Here is a 12,414-nt window from a genome sequence, read left to right as displayed (position 1 = left end):
GTTCCTTCTATACCTATAATTTTATTTTGCCCAAAATATAATTATGGTCTTATCAATAATTATCAAACAAAACAGATTTTAACGGACGATCTGGATGCCTTATTTCAAATGCTCAAGCTCCAAAGATCAATTAACTCTTCAATATGGAAAAGGGATCCATTATTTTGTCTAAAAGGAATGGCTTAATGAAGAGTAATAGGTCTAAACCACTACAACAGAGGAGCTTGTCTTAATGGAGGCTGAAGTGTCACATTAAGCTATATATAAAACATAGGCGATCTAAGGCTCCTGAGAACACACTTAGGTATCAGACTTTCATTGACTAGAGCCACCTCATAAGCACGAGTACCTGCCAGTATTTTGGCCCATGGGAGAATCCCTCTCGGTATCTTGCCCAGAAAAGCTAGATCAAGATTATATTAGGTTTGGGACCAGTGAGGAGCCACCAGTTACCAGGATATGAGTTTTGTTCTTTAATACTCAATCACCAATCAGGCAGAAAGGTGTTGACATCCAGATGATCCCCAGGGTCTAGAATTGAGGTGAACAGCACTGGGAGGCAAACAGGACAGTCTATAATGGTTAAAACTCTTAACAGACTCTGCTCTGGAAGAATTTAGAGACAACTCCCGTCTCCACTTCAGTACTTGCCTCTGGTAAGCTGATCTGGAATGAAATTATTCCTTCCTGGAATGTGACTGCCTGCTCTGTGATGATGAACCAAGAGTGGATTAAGCGAAGTCGGCCGCCTCAACCAAGTGTAGGCAAAAAGGTCGTAACCTGATGGCTGGGAACTCATTATACATCCATCACCTGCATCGACATACTACAAACTATTCCTGCTTTTTAATTAATATTGCTGACCTCGTGTAATGCTTATAAATGTAATCAAAGATAAGACAAAGATTTAAATCCTACTATCACATTTCATTGGCAAGTGTTTTATTTTCAATGTTATGTTTACCACACCCTCGAACTATATCAAAATGGTACCGGCAAGTCGATGGAAAACTGGGATTCACCTAGTCTTTCATTTTCAGCATTGAAGATGAAAGCAAAGGCAACACTGAAAACCAGTAAATTATAATGTTATTTGAAGAAATAGCAATTAAGAAACAAATCGAATGGGATGACACGAGATCTTATGATTTTACTGACATAGGTACTGAACTGAAGGATTAAAACATTCCAGTTGCAAGAGAAGCACTTGTATTTATTGGTGAACTTAGTGTATGGCAGTTGGAAATTACCAATAAGCTATATTTTGATAAACGGACTAGGTGCAGCTTAGCGTGTTAATTTGTTAAGGCAACGTGTGTCTAAGCTGCATTCAGTGGGGGTCAAAATTATCTTTTGATGAACTATCAACAAATGCTGCTATGGTCAAGGAGCTTGGTTGTAATCGAGATTCTGAAAATATAAAGACTTCATTTCGTCATCCAGCGACGCAAGAGCAGATATTTATATTTTTTTTACCCATGCCATATGCAAATGTTAATTAGGAATTCATTAGGGAAAAAAACATTTCCATCCATTATTATTATTAAAATAATGATGGATGTTAAACTTGCAGCACAATTACTAAGTGAATCTATTTAAAAATCACAGCAGTTTTGTCTTCATAACAATTTCACAGTTCAAGTGATGCGAAGCAAAAATCAATTTCATTACCATTATAAATAATTTGTTTGATGTGACAAATTCAAGGAATATTTGCGGGTGGGATTTTAAAAGACACAAACGGATAATTAAAGATTCTTTAAAGAATTTGCCTCCTGCGGGACCTATCACGCCGTCTCCTATGGTCCCTCGGGGCTCCGTCTTCCGATGAGTCGGAGTAGGCCTCGAATGAGGAGCCCGAAGACCTGTAGGACCTCGCTGAAGGGCGCGAGTCGCGCCTCGTTGCTGGTGGTTCCACATGGTGTTCGGTCAGCAGCGAAGGCTCCAGGAAGACTGCCAGGAACGTAGCTGAAGGCGTTGGAGGGGAGCGGGGGAGCTCCTCGCTTGGGAACCAGGTCTCAAACTCCTCTTCCATCCTCAGGGGAGATCTGAAGGGCGTCTTCGGAGGCGCCCACACGAGGGTGTCTGACGGCGGCGAGTCCTCCTTCTCGGCAGCACCCTCGGCTGCTGACGCACCTGAAAAACCTGCCCAAGAGGCGGGAGAAGAGACTGCAGCAGTTTTACCCCACATAAGATCTTCCGACGAGATGGGACCTGCTTACACCAGGGCTCCGTCCCCCGAACACACACCCGCCCCTCCCTCAGGCTCCCCACTTGCCTGGATCGAAGACACAATCCCACTGTCAGGTAAATCAGACTCCTGGGTAGGACAACTGGCCGCTTCCCCGCAACAGACTTACCTCAACCCCTACACTGAGTAGAGGAAGACGGCAGAGAGAGACTGTTTGACGGGACGCCGGACGAAGCGAGAGGCGAAGAGACGTTGGGCTTCCTAGGAGAACGTCGAGAAGCCTCCTTCTTCTTGGTGCCGTATCGCACCCACTGCACCTCGTTCCAGGACTCGCACTCCGGACACGTGGCTGTAGGGGAACACACACTGCCACTACACAAAGAACACAAGGAGTGTGGGTCAACTTCGGGCTTAGAGAGGAAAGCGCCACACGATTTGCCAGCCATAGGCCCAGGGCAACGACGGGGATGCTCCATAACGCACTAGTAAGACACCGCGAGACACAGGAACACAGAGGGAAAAGGATAGGGAAGAACACAAAGGGACCACGTGAGACACAAAGGGTCGCACTGGGTTAAGAGAGAGCGTCGGGATGTTAACCGCGACGCGACCAAAAACTTACTGGAGATCGAGACCTGAGCAAGCATGCTCTCTGATCCCGGGTCGTCTCTGAGCGCGTATCACTCTGCCAGAGATTACCCCGCATAGAAAACGGGAGTAGGGTAAACTACACAAAATTCTGGTCGGATGGGAGGAGATCCCAGATACTCCTAAGAAAATAGTTCGAGGTAAGTACTCCGTGTTGGAACAAAGGATAATTAAAGATTCTTTAAAGAATTTTTGGGCCATGGTGAATTATATCTAAGACAACTTAAACCTCCATGTAGTAAACCTGTGTTGAATTCTAATCGCAAAACTGGCTTTCCTCGATTCATAATTTGTATATCTGAACCCAAATTGAATTTTTTTTTTTGTAAACATATAAGATGAGCCAAGATCAACATGAACTCTTTTTTTGGTAAAGTTAGACCTATGGGAGGATGTAATAACAACCTAACTGCCCGTCAGTTTTCTGCAGCTTACAAACGAATTTTAGTTCATAAAATCTTGGAGGATGTGCTCATAGGGAACTGTATTCCCCTGGAATCTGTAAATATTCTTTGAGTTTCAAACAGAGTTAGGGATTGTGGTCTTTCATACAGCTTTATCTCAAATCCCTGTACCTGATGTAAATATTAGAGGGAATTATCTGTTAACAACTGACATTTTTATCACTTTGTTAATTTTCCATTTCCTTTTTCGAGAAATTGATCCTTTGTAGGATTATCATAATACTAGAAAGTAATGTGGAACAGGTACAGCGATAGCTAATCTCTCTCTTCCCAATTCCTTTCTGCCTATAGTGGGGGGGGGGGGGGGGGTGTTGGCTATGACAGTTGGCTTCAGCATTTCCCAAAAGTATTGACTACCTGCGCCACCTCCACCCATTTAACCTCCTTGGTCAAGCTGGCCTATTGATGTATGCCAATGCAGTCGTGATATTTTTCAGCAACATGGCCAATTACTAATTTCTGGAATGCTTTCAGGGATGGCAATGTTGCGAGCAATTCTAGGATATTGATGCGAGGTCTACAGTCCACAGCACTTGAGACACTAATTTAATTAATTAAGCCGACCTCCCTGAGGGAACTGACGAATGAATACTTGGGAATGGGCATCCTCATTTGTGCCCTCGCTAATGGAATTTAACATGAATACCAGAACTTTCTTTCTTAAATGGAGTCTCAAGGACAAAACTGTTCAGGGAGAAACTGGGAAATTATAAAGAATCAAATATAAACCCTGGGAGAATATTGTAAGACTTCTAGCATTTCCACCTCTGTTGACAGGGACAGAATTTTACCCAATATGGGAAATGGAACAATGTACAGTCGTTTCAAGGTACAGAGAAATGCAATTGTCCAAAGTGATACAGACTACTTAGTGTGCCAACCTTGTCGCTGCAATATTGCCCAGCAGCATTACAGCCATACCACTACTCTCAGCAGCTGCTTTAAGGAACCATCTATCTTGTTATGCTTTTCCTCTTCCTAAGAGATGGCACAAAAAGGCCTTCATGCACTTCCTAAAAATATTTACTGCAAAGGAGACTCCCACTTCAGAGAGCACAATGAACATTAATGCCAGGGCAAAGATAATCAGATTGGACAAGAGTTTAGTCTAACACACTCCTTTACGTGTCCAGCACACCTGAGCTACTCATTTATATGATCCACTTTTAATCAAAACGTATTAAGTCAAACACCGTACTACAGGTACTCAGAGCATTTAATCATCAACAAATTCAGGGGAAGAGTGTCCCAAGACATCTACGCTTCGATGAAGGAAAAGTACTGTTGTGTTTAACCAACAATTAAGTTACAGAATTTGTAACAACAATTAAGCTACAGAATTTGAAACAGAGAATACTCCTAAATTAAGCATGATAGTTTCTATTCTTGTAGGAACAATTAAAAAAAATTACAATTTTAGTCCAACTGTTTCTTTTAACTTGGTGCATATTACCTGGTAAATGTTCTGCTTCTTGTGAAGCCTCTATATTTCTTAAACTTCTACTAACAGTCTACAGTATATACTTTTTTTTATATAAAATAAAAAAAAATCTGTAGCCAAGAACATCCTAATACAGTATTGGAATTTGAAACCCACCGTTGTTATTAAATTTAATGTTTTCTCCTAAAACTTATTAAAGAGTGAGAGCAGCCCAATCATCATCTGTTGTTCTTGCAACTTTGCCTTTAGTTGGCTCAAGGATGACATCATCCTTATCGTCGGTAGCTTTGGCCTTCTTTTTCCGTTTGCCAGGTCTTCTAACGGCAGGTGTGAAATCTTTTATATTAATTTCATCCTTTACAAGTAGGCAGTTAAGTCTTGACTTTAAATATTCCTGTAAGAAAGAATCATGACTTTAGTACAATTAAATAAAGAAAATTCTCTATACATCATTTATTAATACTGTATTCATGTTGATGGAAATGGTTTGGGCATGCTCTTCGCACTCCCCAAGTGATTAGTTCACAAAATGTTTAACTGGGCTACACAAGACGCTAGAAGAGTTGGAATACCCATGCTTACATGGCTGATGACTATGAAGTGTGAAGTTGTAGATGATGAGTGGAGAGGTATTGAATTAAAAGCTCAAGAAAATAGAGATGACTGCCGAAATCTAACCAAGGCCCTTTGCGTCAATAGGCATAGGAGATGATTATGATTAATTTTTAGTCGATATGCATAGGAGGAGATGATTATGATTAATTTTTAGTCAATAGGCATAGGAGGAGATGATTATGATTAATTTTTAGTCGATATGCATAGGAGGAGATGATTATGATTAATTTTTAGTCAATCGGCATAGGAGATGATTATGATTAATTTTTAATCAATAGGCATAGGAGATGATTATGATTAATTTTTAATCAATAGGCATAGGAGATGATTATGATTAATTTTTAGTCAATCGGCATAGGAGGAGATGATTATGATTAATTTTTAGTCAATCGGCATAGGAGGAGATGATTATGATTAATTTTTAGTCAATCGGCATAGGAGGAGATGATTATGATTAATTTTTAATCAATCGGCATAGGAGGAGATGATTATGATTAATTTTTAATCAATAGGCATAGGAGATGATTATGATTAATTTTTAGTCAATAGGCATAGGAGGAGATGATTATGATTATTTTTAAGTCAATCGGCATAGGAGGAGATTATTATGATTAATTTTTAGTCAATCGGCATAGGAGATGATTATGATTAATTTTTAGTCAATCGGCATAGGAGGAGATGATTATGATTAATTTTTAGTCAATCGGCATAGGAGGAGATGATTATGATTAATTTTTAATCAATCGGCATAGGAGGAGATGATTATGATTAATTTTTAGTCGATATGCATAGGAGGAGATGATTATGATTAATTTTTAATCAATAGGCATAGGAGATGATTATGATTAATTTTTAGTCAATCGGCATAGGAGGAGATGATTATGATTAATTTTTAGTCAATCGGCATAGGAGGAGATGATTATGATTAATTTTTAGCCAATCGGCATAGGAGGAGATGATTATGATTAATTTTTAGTCAATCGGCATAGGAGGAGATGATTATGATTAATTTTTAGTCAATCGGCATAGGAGGAGATGATTATGATTAATTTTTAATCAATCGGCATAGGAGGAGATTATTATGATTAATTTTTAGCCAATCGGCATATGAGGAGATGATTATGATTAATTTTTAGTCAATCGACATAGGAGGAGATGATTATGATTAATTTTTAGTCAATCGGCATAGGAGGAGATGATTATGATTAATTTTTAGTCAATCGGCATAGGAGATGATTATGATTAATTTTTAGTCAATCGGCATAGGAGGAGATGATTATGATTAATTTTTAGTCAATCGGCATAGGAGGAGATGATTATGATTAATTTTTAGTCAATCGGCATAGGAGGAGATGATTATGATTAATTTTTAATCAATCGGCATAGGAGATGATTATGATTAATTTTTAATCAATCGGCATAGGAGATGATTATGATTAATTTTTAGCCAATCGGCATAGGAGGAGATGATTATGATTAATTTTTAGTCAATAGGCATAGGAGGAGATGATTATGATTAATTTTTAGTCAATCGGCATAGGAGGAGATGATTATGATTAATTTTTAGTCAATCGGCATAGGAGGAGATTATTATGATTAATTTTTAGCCAATCGGCATAGGAGGAGATGATTATGATTAATTTTTAGTCAATAGGCATAGGAGGAGATGATTATGATTAATTTTTAATCAATCGGCATAGGAGGAGATTATTATGATTAATTTTTAGTCAATCGGCATAGGAGGAGATGATTATGATTAATTTTTAGTCAATCGGCATAGGAGGAGATTATTATGATTAATTTTTAGCCAATCGGCATAGGAGGAGATTATTATGATTAATTTTTAGTCAATAGGCATAGGAGGTGATGATTATGATTCATTTTAAGTCATAAATGGCATTAAAGAATTGTTCTTAGTTGTCCACATATTTTTTTAAAATCTTCATCATCGCCATCTCCAATACCTCTTCATTCATCATCTCCAACTAAACACTTCATAGTCCTCAGCCATGTAGGCCTGGGTTTTCCAACTCTTCTAGTGCACTGTGGAGCTCAGTTAAAAATTTGGTGAACTAATCTCTAGTGCCATATGGAGCCCAGTTAAAAATTTGGTGAACTAATCTCTCCAGGGGAATGTGAAGAGCTTGCTCAAACTGTAACCATCTACCCCTTACCATGACCTCATCCATATATGGCACTCAAGTAATGTCTCAGTTTCATTTCTAATCCTGTCCTGTCATCTAACTCCCAATATTCTTTTGAGGGCTTTGTTCTCAAATCTACAAAATCTTTTGAATATTGTTTCACTGTCATAACACGTATCATGTCCATACAGTAACACCAATCTCACTAAACTGATATATAGCCAGATTTTTATATGTAATTTTGGGAAATTTTATTTCCAAATTTTACTTGATCCAGGCCTAGCCCATTGTCTGATTTGCACTTTTTAACCTTTCATTAAACTCCAATTCTAAAGATCCTGCATTAGAGATCATAGATCCTAATTATTTAAAGGATTCTACGTCATTAATCATTTCTCCTTTCAATGATATTTCATTTATCATTGCATGTTCCATTCTTATCATGTCTTTCTTCTATTTATCTTGAGCCCAACCTCATGCGATGTGATTTAAAAAAAAAAATCAGTACTACTATTCTTTACCATTAATAATTAGATTAACTGAGTTGTTGATTCCTGAAAGAATTTGACTCCTATTTTGAATTTGAACCCTGATTTTTCAGATTTTTTTTTTTCTTCAAATGGTTAATACTACTACTACCTTGAATATTGATCGATTTTTGCCATTCAAATATGAAACAATAGGAAATTTTATAAGATTTTTGTCATTTATATAGGAGACGATAGGAAATTTTTTACGATTTCGTCATATATGAAACAATAGGAAATCTTATACGATTTTTGTCATTCAAATATGAAATGATAGGAAATTTTATAGCGTACAATCTGTACATCAACTTTTTGTAAAAACTAAAAACATCTATATGAAAAATTTCTAATGTACAACTTTTAAAGCATAGAATTTTCTATCAAATGGGTTTAAAATTAATTTTATTCTTGTATGAACAATTAAAAATTACAATTTTAGTCCAACAAATAAAGTAGTAGTTTGAAGTAAACCCAAAATAACAGTTTTAATGGGAATCCATCGTGCCTCTTAACCCTTTTACCCCCAGGCTCTTTGGAAATTTCCAACCCTTAACCCCCAGGGGGTTATTTTTTTCCCAGCACATTTTGCAGTATATTTTTTTAAAATTGCTCTAACAGCCTTAATTTTTGTCATAGAGAGGTCAGGTTGGTCTCATTCTCTTGGAAAATGCCTGAATTTTCTCAAAAAATTATCAAAAATATGAAAAAAAAATTTTTTACAGCATTTTTTTGCAAGGACGTACTGGTACGTCCATGGGGGTAAAGGGATGGGTTTTGTGAAACGTACCAGTACGTCCTTTGGGGGTAAAAGGGTTAAGTTGGGTAAAAATAAATTAATACTAATAACCTAGTGTTAAAAGCTGAATGAAGATGTCATACAAGTGTAAGAAAGATGGAAGAGTGAAATGGAATGATAATCAATAAAGCAAAGTAATGTATAACTTATAAGGAAGTGTAAAAATGAGTGAATAATGAGAATTGGATTCGGTAGATGAAATAAAAGAGATAATCATAGACTGGAAGATATAAACAAAACAATGAATTATGTGTGTCCAAGATTTTATGAGAAATTAATGAAGAAAAAGGAAAGGAAGGACAGGCCACTTCCGTAGCCTTCAGAGCATACTGGTCAGTGAAGCAAGTATCAAAAGGGTTTAGTAGAAACAGCAAAGGTCAAGAGTACTGTTGATTAATTGCTAGAATTTAGATGTACGAGTAGCCTACGGGTAAAATAAACATATTCTTTATATACTACCCACAGACATTGGCATTGAAAATGGAGATATTTAATCAGTGCAATTGAAAATTTATGCATACAGTATCAAGGTTAAAAAATATACTGGGAAGATCATGAACCTGGGAAATATATTGTTTTAAGCCAAGATGTAAATCTTATTTGGAAAAGTGGAATGCTACAAGACCTATGGCACTGATAGGGAAAGCAGCTCAGATAGAGATGGTTTAACATAGCGATTATAAACACAAGTTAACTATAAATAATTTCTCTAAGTATACTTGAGAATTTCCAAGTCTAATTTGAATTAAAGTTGTGAAATTGCCATTAAATATTAATGACACAAACTTGGAGAACATCCAATAAAGATATATTGTACTTACATTGAAGAGCAACTTCGTGGACCACAAATGGTGTACTCTTACGAAACGATCCAAGGAAACTGAAAAAACTAGTGGATGCTCAGGATGAACCACAATATCTCGGACAGCACCAGCAAATCCTTTGAAGACATGAACAGGCATGTCTGGCCTTGTTCCACGGTAATCGAACAAAGCCATTCTTCCATGAGATGCTCCAACAACCACCTGCCTGTAAAACAAAAATAATGTACATCATGTTAACAATATCTATAATTACAGGAGTCTGAACTAATGAATAGGGAACCACTTATTTTAAAGTTGTTTCAGGTGAGAGAAGATCATACACTCAACTGCAAGCTGCCTGAATAAGCAAAATAAAGTGGTCAAGATACTCCCCTTTGTTTGATGATATTAAAATCAACTTACCCATTAGTAAAGTATATCTCATGAAATATCACAAAATTTTAAAGGAATTTCTATATTTCTTACCTATATAAACCTAAGTCCTTTAACAGGAGTATGACTTTAGCATAGCTAGAATTCTGCTGTTAAAATTTACAACAAGCTGTTGGAAGTTGCTAGCAGAAGAAGCCACAGCCCTCCGTCACCAACAGACCGAGTAGCCAGTTTGACCTTCTCCTACATTGAGACATGAAGTATAATTCAAAGGACTAAAGTTGGTATAGTTAGGAAAAATAAAATTACTTACAAATTTCTAATTTGTCTCCTCCTCAGACAGTAGAGGACCTCCGGACACGATACATCCAGATCTGAACATCCACTATCTGAGTCTGCCTGGTCAGAATGACCGTTAGGAAGTTCTTGACTGCACTGAATCGGGTTACAGACGACAAAATAATAGTTTCACATCGAATTCCATCTTCTAACGGCTAGAAGAACAGTAGTTGTGCAAAAAATATCTTTGACTGGGTGTTCTAGGTCGTGCCAAGAATACTTTTGTCTGGGTATTCTACCATCATTGTGCTTCGATAAAAACACTAAGGTGTAACAAGGGACTTATTAGAAGAGATTAAGAGCCAGCAACATTACACTTTAATACAGGCAGATTTGTGTGATACTGCCAATGTGCGTGTTGGAACATAGCTCAAAGGCCATGTGTCATGACAAGATGAAGCCCCCAACTTTCTTTTGATGCCTCCCCCCAAAAGCATCGAATGTGGGGAAGGAGAGAGAAGGTCTACTCCCCTGAGAAGGCTGGTGATCTCTACCTCTCAATTCAGATCTCTCTTTCACTCTGATCCTATCAGATTCGTAAGTCGGTAGAATCCCTGCTAACAAGGAAAGGACCAGTTTCCATTAGAGGGGACTTAGGCTATGACTTTCACCAAGGCCAAAGAACTCTGAAGTTCAGGCCTGAAAGAAGTTCCATTTGAGGAAGGGACATCCTGCTTCCCCGAGACCTCCCCAATTGTCTCTTAAAGAGGTTATTTGCCTTTCTAAATATGCCAGTTCTCATGGAGGTTACCAGGATGAATAAGAGCGGTTTTATCTAGACGTAAAAAGCCCCAAAAAGGTTGACTCGGTGTCAGAGAAACATCTCCACTGAGTTTACTAGAATTTAACCACTCGTCTATAGGACTAGGAGGGCAGCCTGCATTGGCATTGCCCTTGGTTGCAAGTAGTGAGCATTTTTGTGAACACTTGAGGGGTTGAGCGCAGGCCGGACCCTCGCACCCTGTACTGGCAAATTAAATCTAAAAGGATGACTCTAGGTATATCCTTGGAGGATAACCTTCAGTGATAACCAGTGGTCAAAGTCACTGATGTTGAGTCTATGGAAGGGGAAAAGGTGAGGGATGTGTCACCTCACGCAGAGGATTAGGACCATCTACAGATTAGACACTGGAGTCTTCTATCATCCCCTACTTTTGTAGCATCCTCCCCCAGTAACACAGGTGACAGAAATGCCCTGCTGATAACTTCCCTCCCTGGAGCGCGATCCAGCATGCTGTAGCTCATATCATGACTCGAGGAAAAAGGGAGGCAGGTTGTACAAGCAACCCTTCTACGTAAAACCTAAGTCTTCCCTTCTCCTTCTATCGGAAACTGGGACAGACTCTGAACTACCTCGTCAGCTAACTACCCCGTAGGGAAGCCAGCACTGCCCGGGGATTGTGTTTGTCAGACCACAAAGGGTCGGATGGTTCAATTGAAGAGGATCCAGGATCATTTGACTTTCAAGCAAAAGATAAATTCTCATCTGAGTGCACCAAAGTGTTGCTTAACAAGTAAACTATTTCCAAGTTGATCGCTGTTGTGTCATGTGATCGGTTGCAAGCAACTGTATCTGCATAGGGATGATGAATCTTGTCCACCAACTGCCTTTGCTAGAATGGGAGTTGATGTCGTGTATGTCCGCTTATAGACCGATATCTCTAACGAATAATGGTATTACTGTACAGCAAACCTCCCTACAGTCCAGGGGAGTTAGGTGAAAAAATAGCTTAACTCATGACAAATTGCAACAGAATTTATTTTTATTGCAAATGATTTGGTTGTGTGTAATATGACATGCAAAATGTAGAAAAAAAATATGCAGGCATTTTTTATTAAGCTGTTTTTATAACAGGCACATTCTCAGCATCATTTTACAATGACGGCTATTTTGGAAGCAGTAAATGCATATAATTTCATAATTATATCTATAGAACTGCAATATTTGTATAAAAATTGAAAGGTAAGGACTTATATGTTGCAAAAAATATCTCATTTATAGAATTTAACATATAGGTTGGAGTACATACGATTTAGTTACCCCTACCCCTAA

At 38.0% G+C, this 12,414-nt stretch overlaps 2 protein-coding genes across 2 annotated transcripts in view; one reads left to right on the top strand and one right to left on the bottom strand.

The window, feature by feature from the left end:
* Positions 1 to 3,827, top strand: part of LOC137658570 (protein phosphatase inhibitor 2-like) — a 31,925-nt gene extending 28,098 nt beyond the window's left edge. Inside the window, exon 5 of the mRNA XM_068393467.1 lies at positions 3,778 to 3,827. Coding sequence (XP_068249568.1) covers positions 3,778 to 3,812 — 35 coding nt within the window. The 3' untranslated portion in view covers positions 3,813 to 3,827. The remainder of the gene's footprint in view (positions 1 to 3,777) is intronic.
* Positions 3,828 to 4,902: 1,075 nt separating this feature from the next.
* l(2)k09848 (lethal (2) k09848) overlaps positions 4,903 to 12,414 on the bottom strand; it is a 53,884-nt gene continuing 46,372 nt past the window's right edge. Inside the window, exons 7-8 of the mRNA XM_068393462.1 lie at positions 9,648 to 9,855; positions 4,903 to 5,138 (exon numbers count right to left, since the gene is read on the bottom strand). Of these exons, the coding sequence (XP_068249563.1) occupies positions 4,938 to 5,138; positions 9,648 to 9,855 (409 nt within the window). The 3' untranslated portion in view covers positions 4,903 to 4,937. The remainder of the gene's footprint in view (positions 5,139 to 9,647; positions 9,856 to 12,414) is intronic.

Source organism: Palaemon carinicauda, chromosome 19 (assembly GCF_036898095.1).
Source record: "Palaemon carinicauda isolate YSFRI2023 chromosome 19, ASM3689809v2, whole genome shotgun sequence".
Classification (NCBI taxonomy): Eukaryota; Metazoa; Arthropoda; class Malacostraca; order Decapoda; family Palaemonidae; genus Palaemon; species Palaemon carinicauda.
The sequence above is the reverse complement of the archived record's forward strand: the minus strand, read 5'-3'. Positions and strand labels throughout refer to the sequence as shown.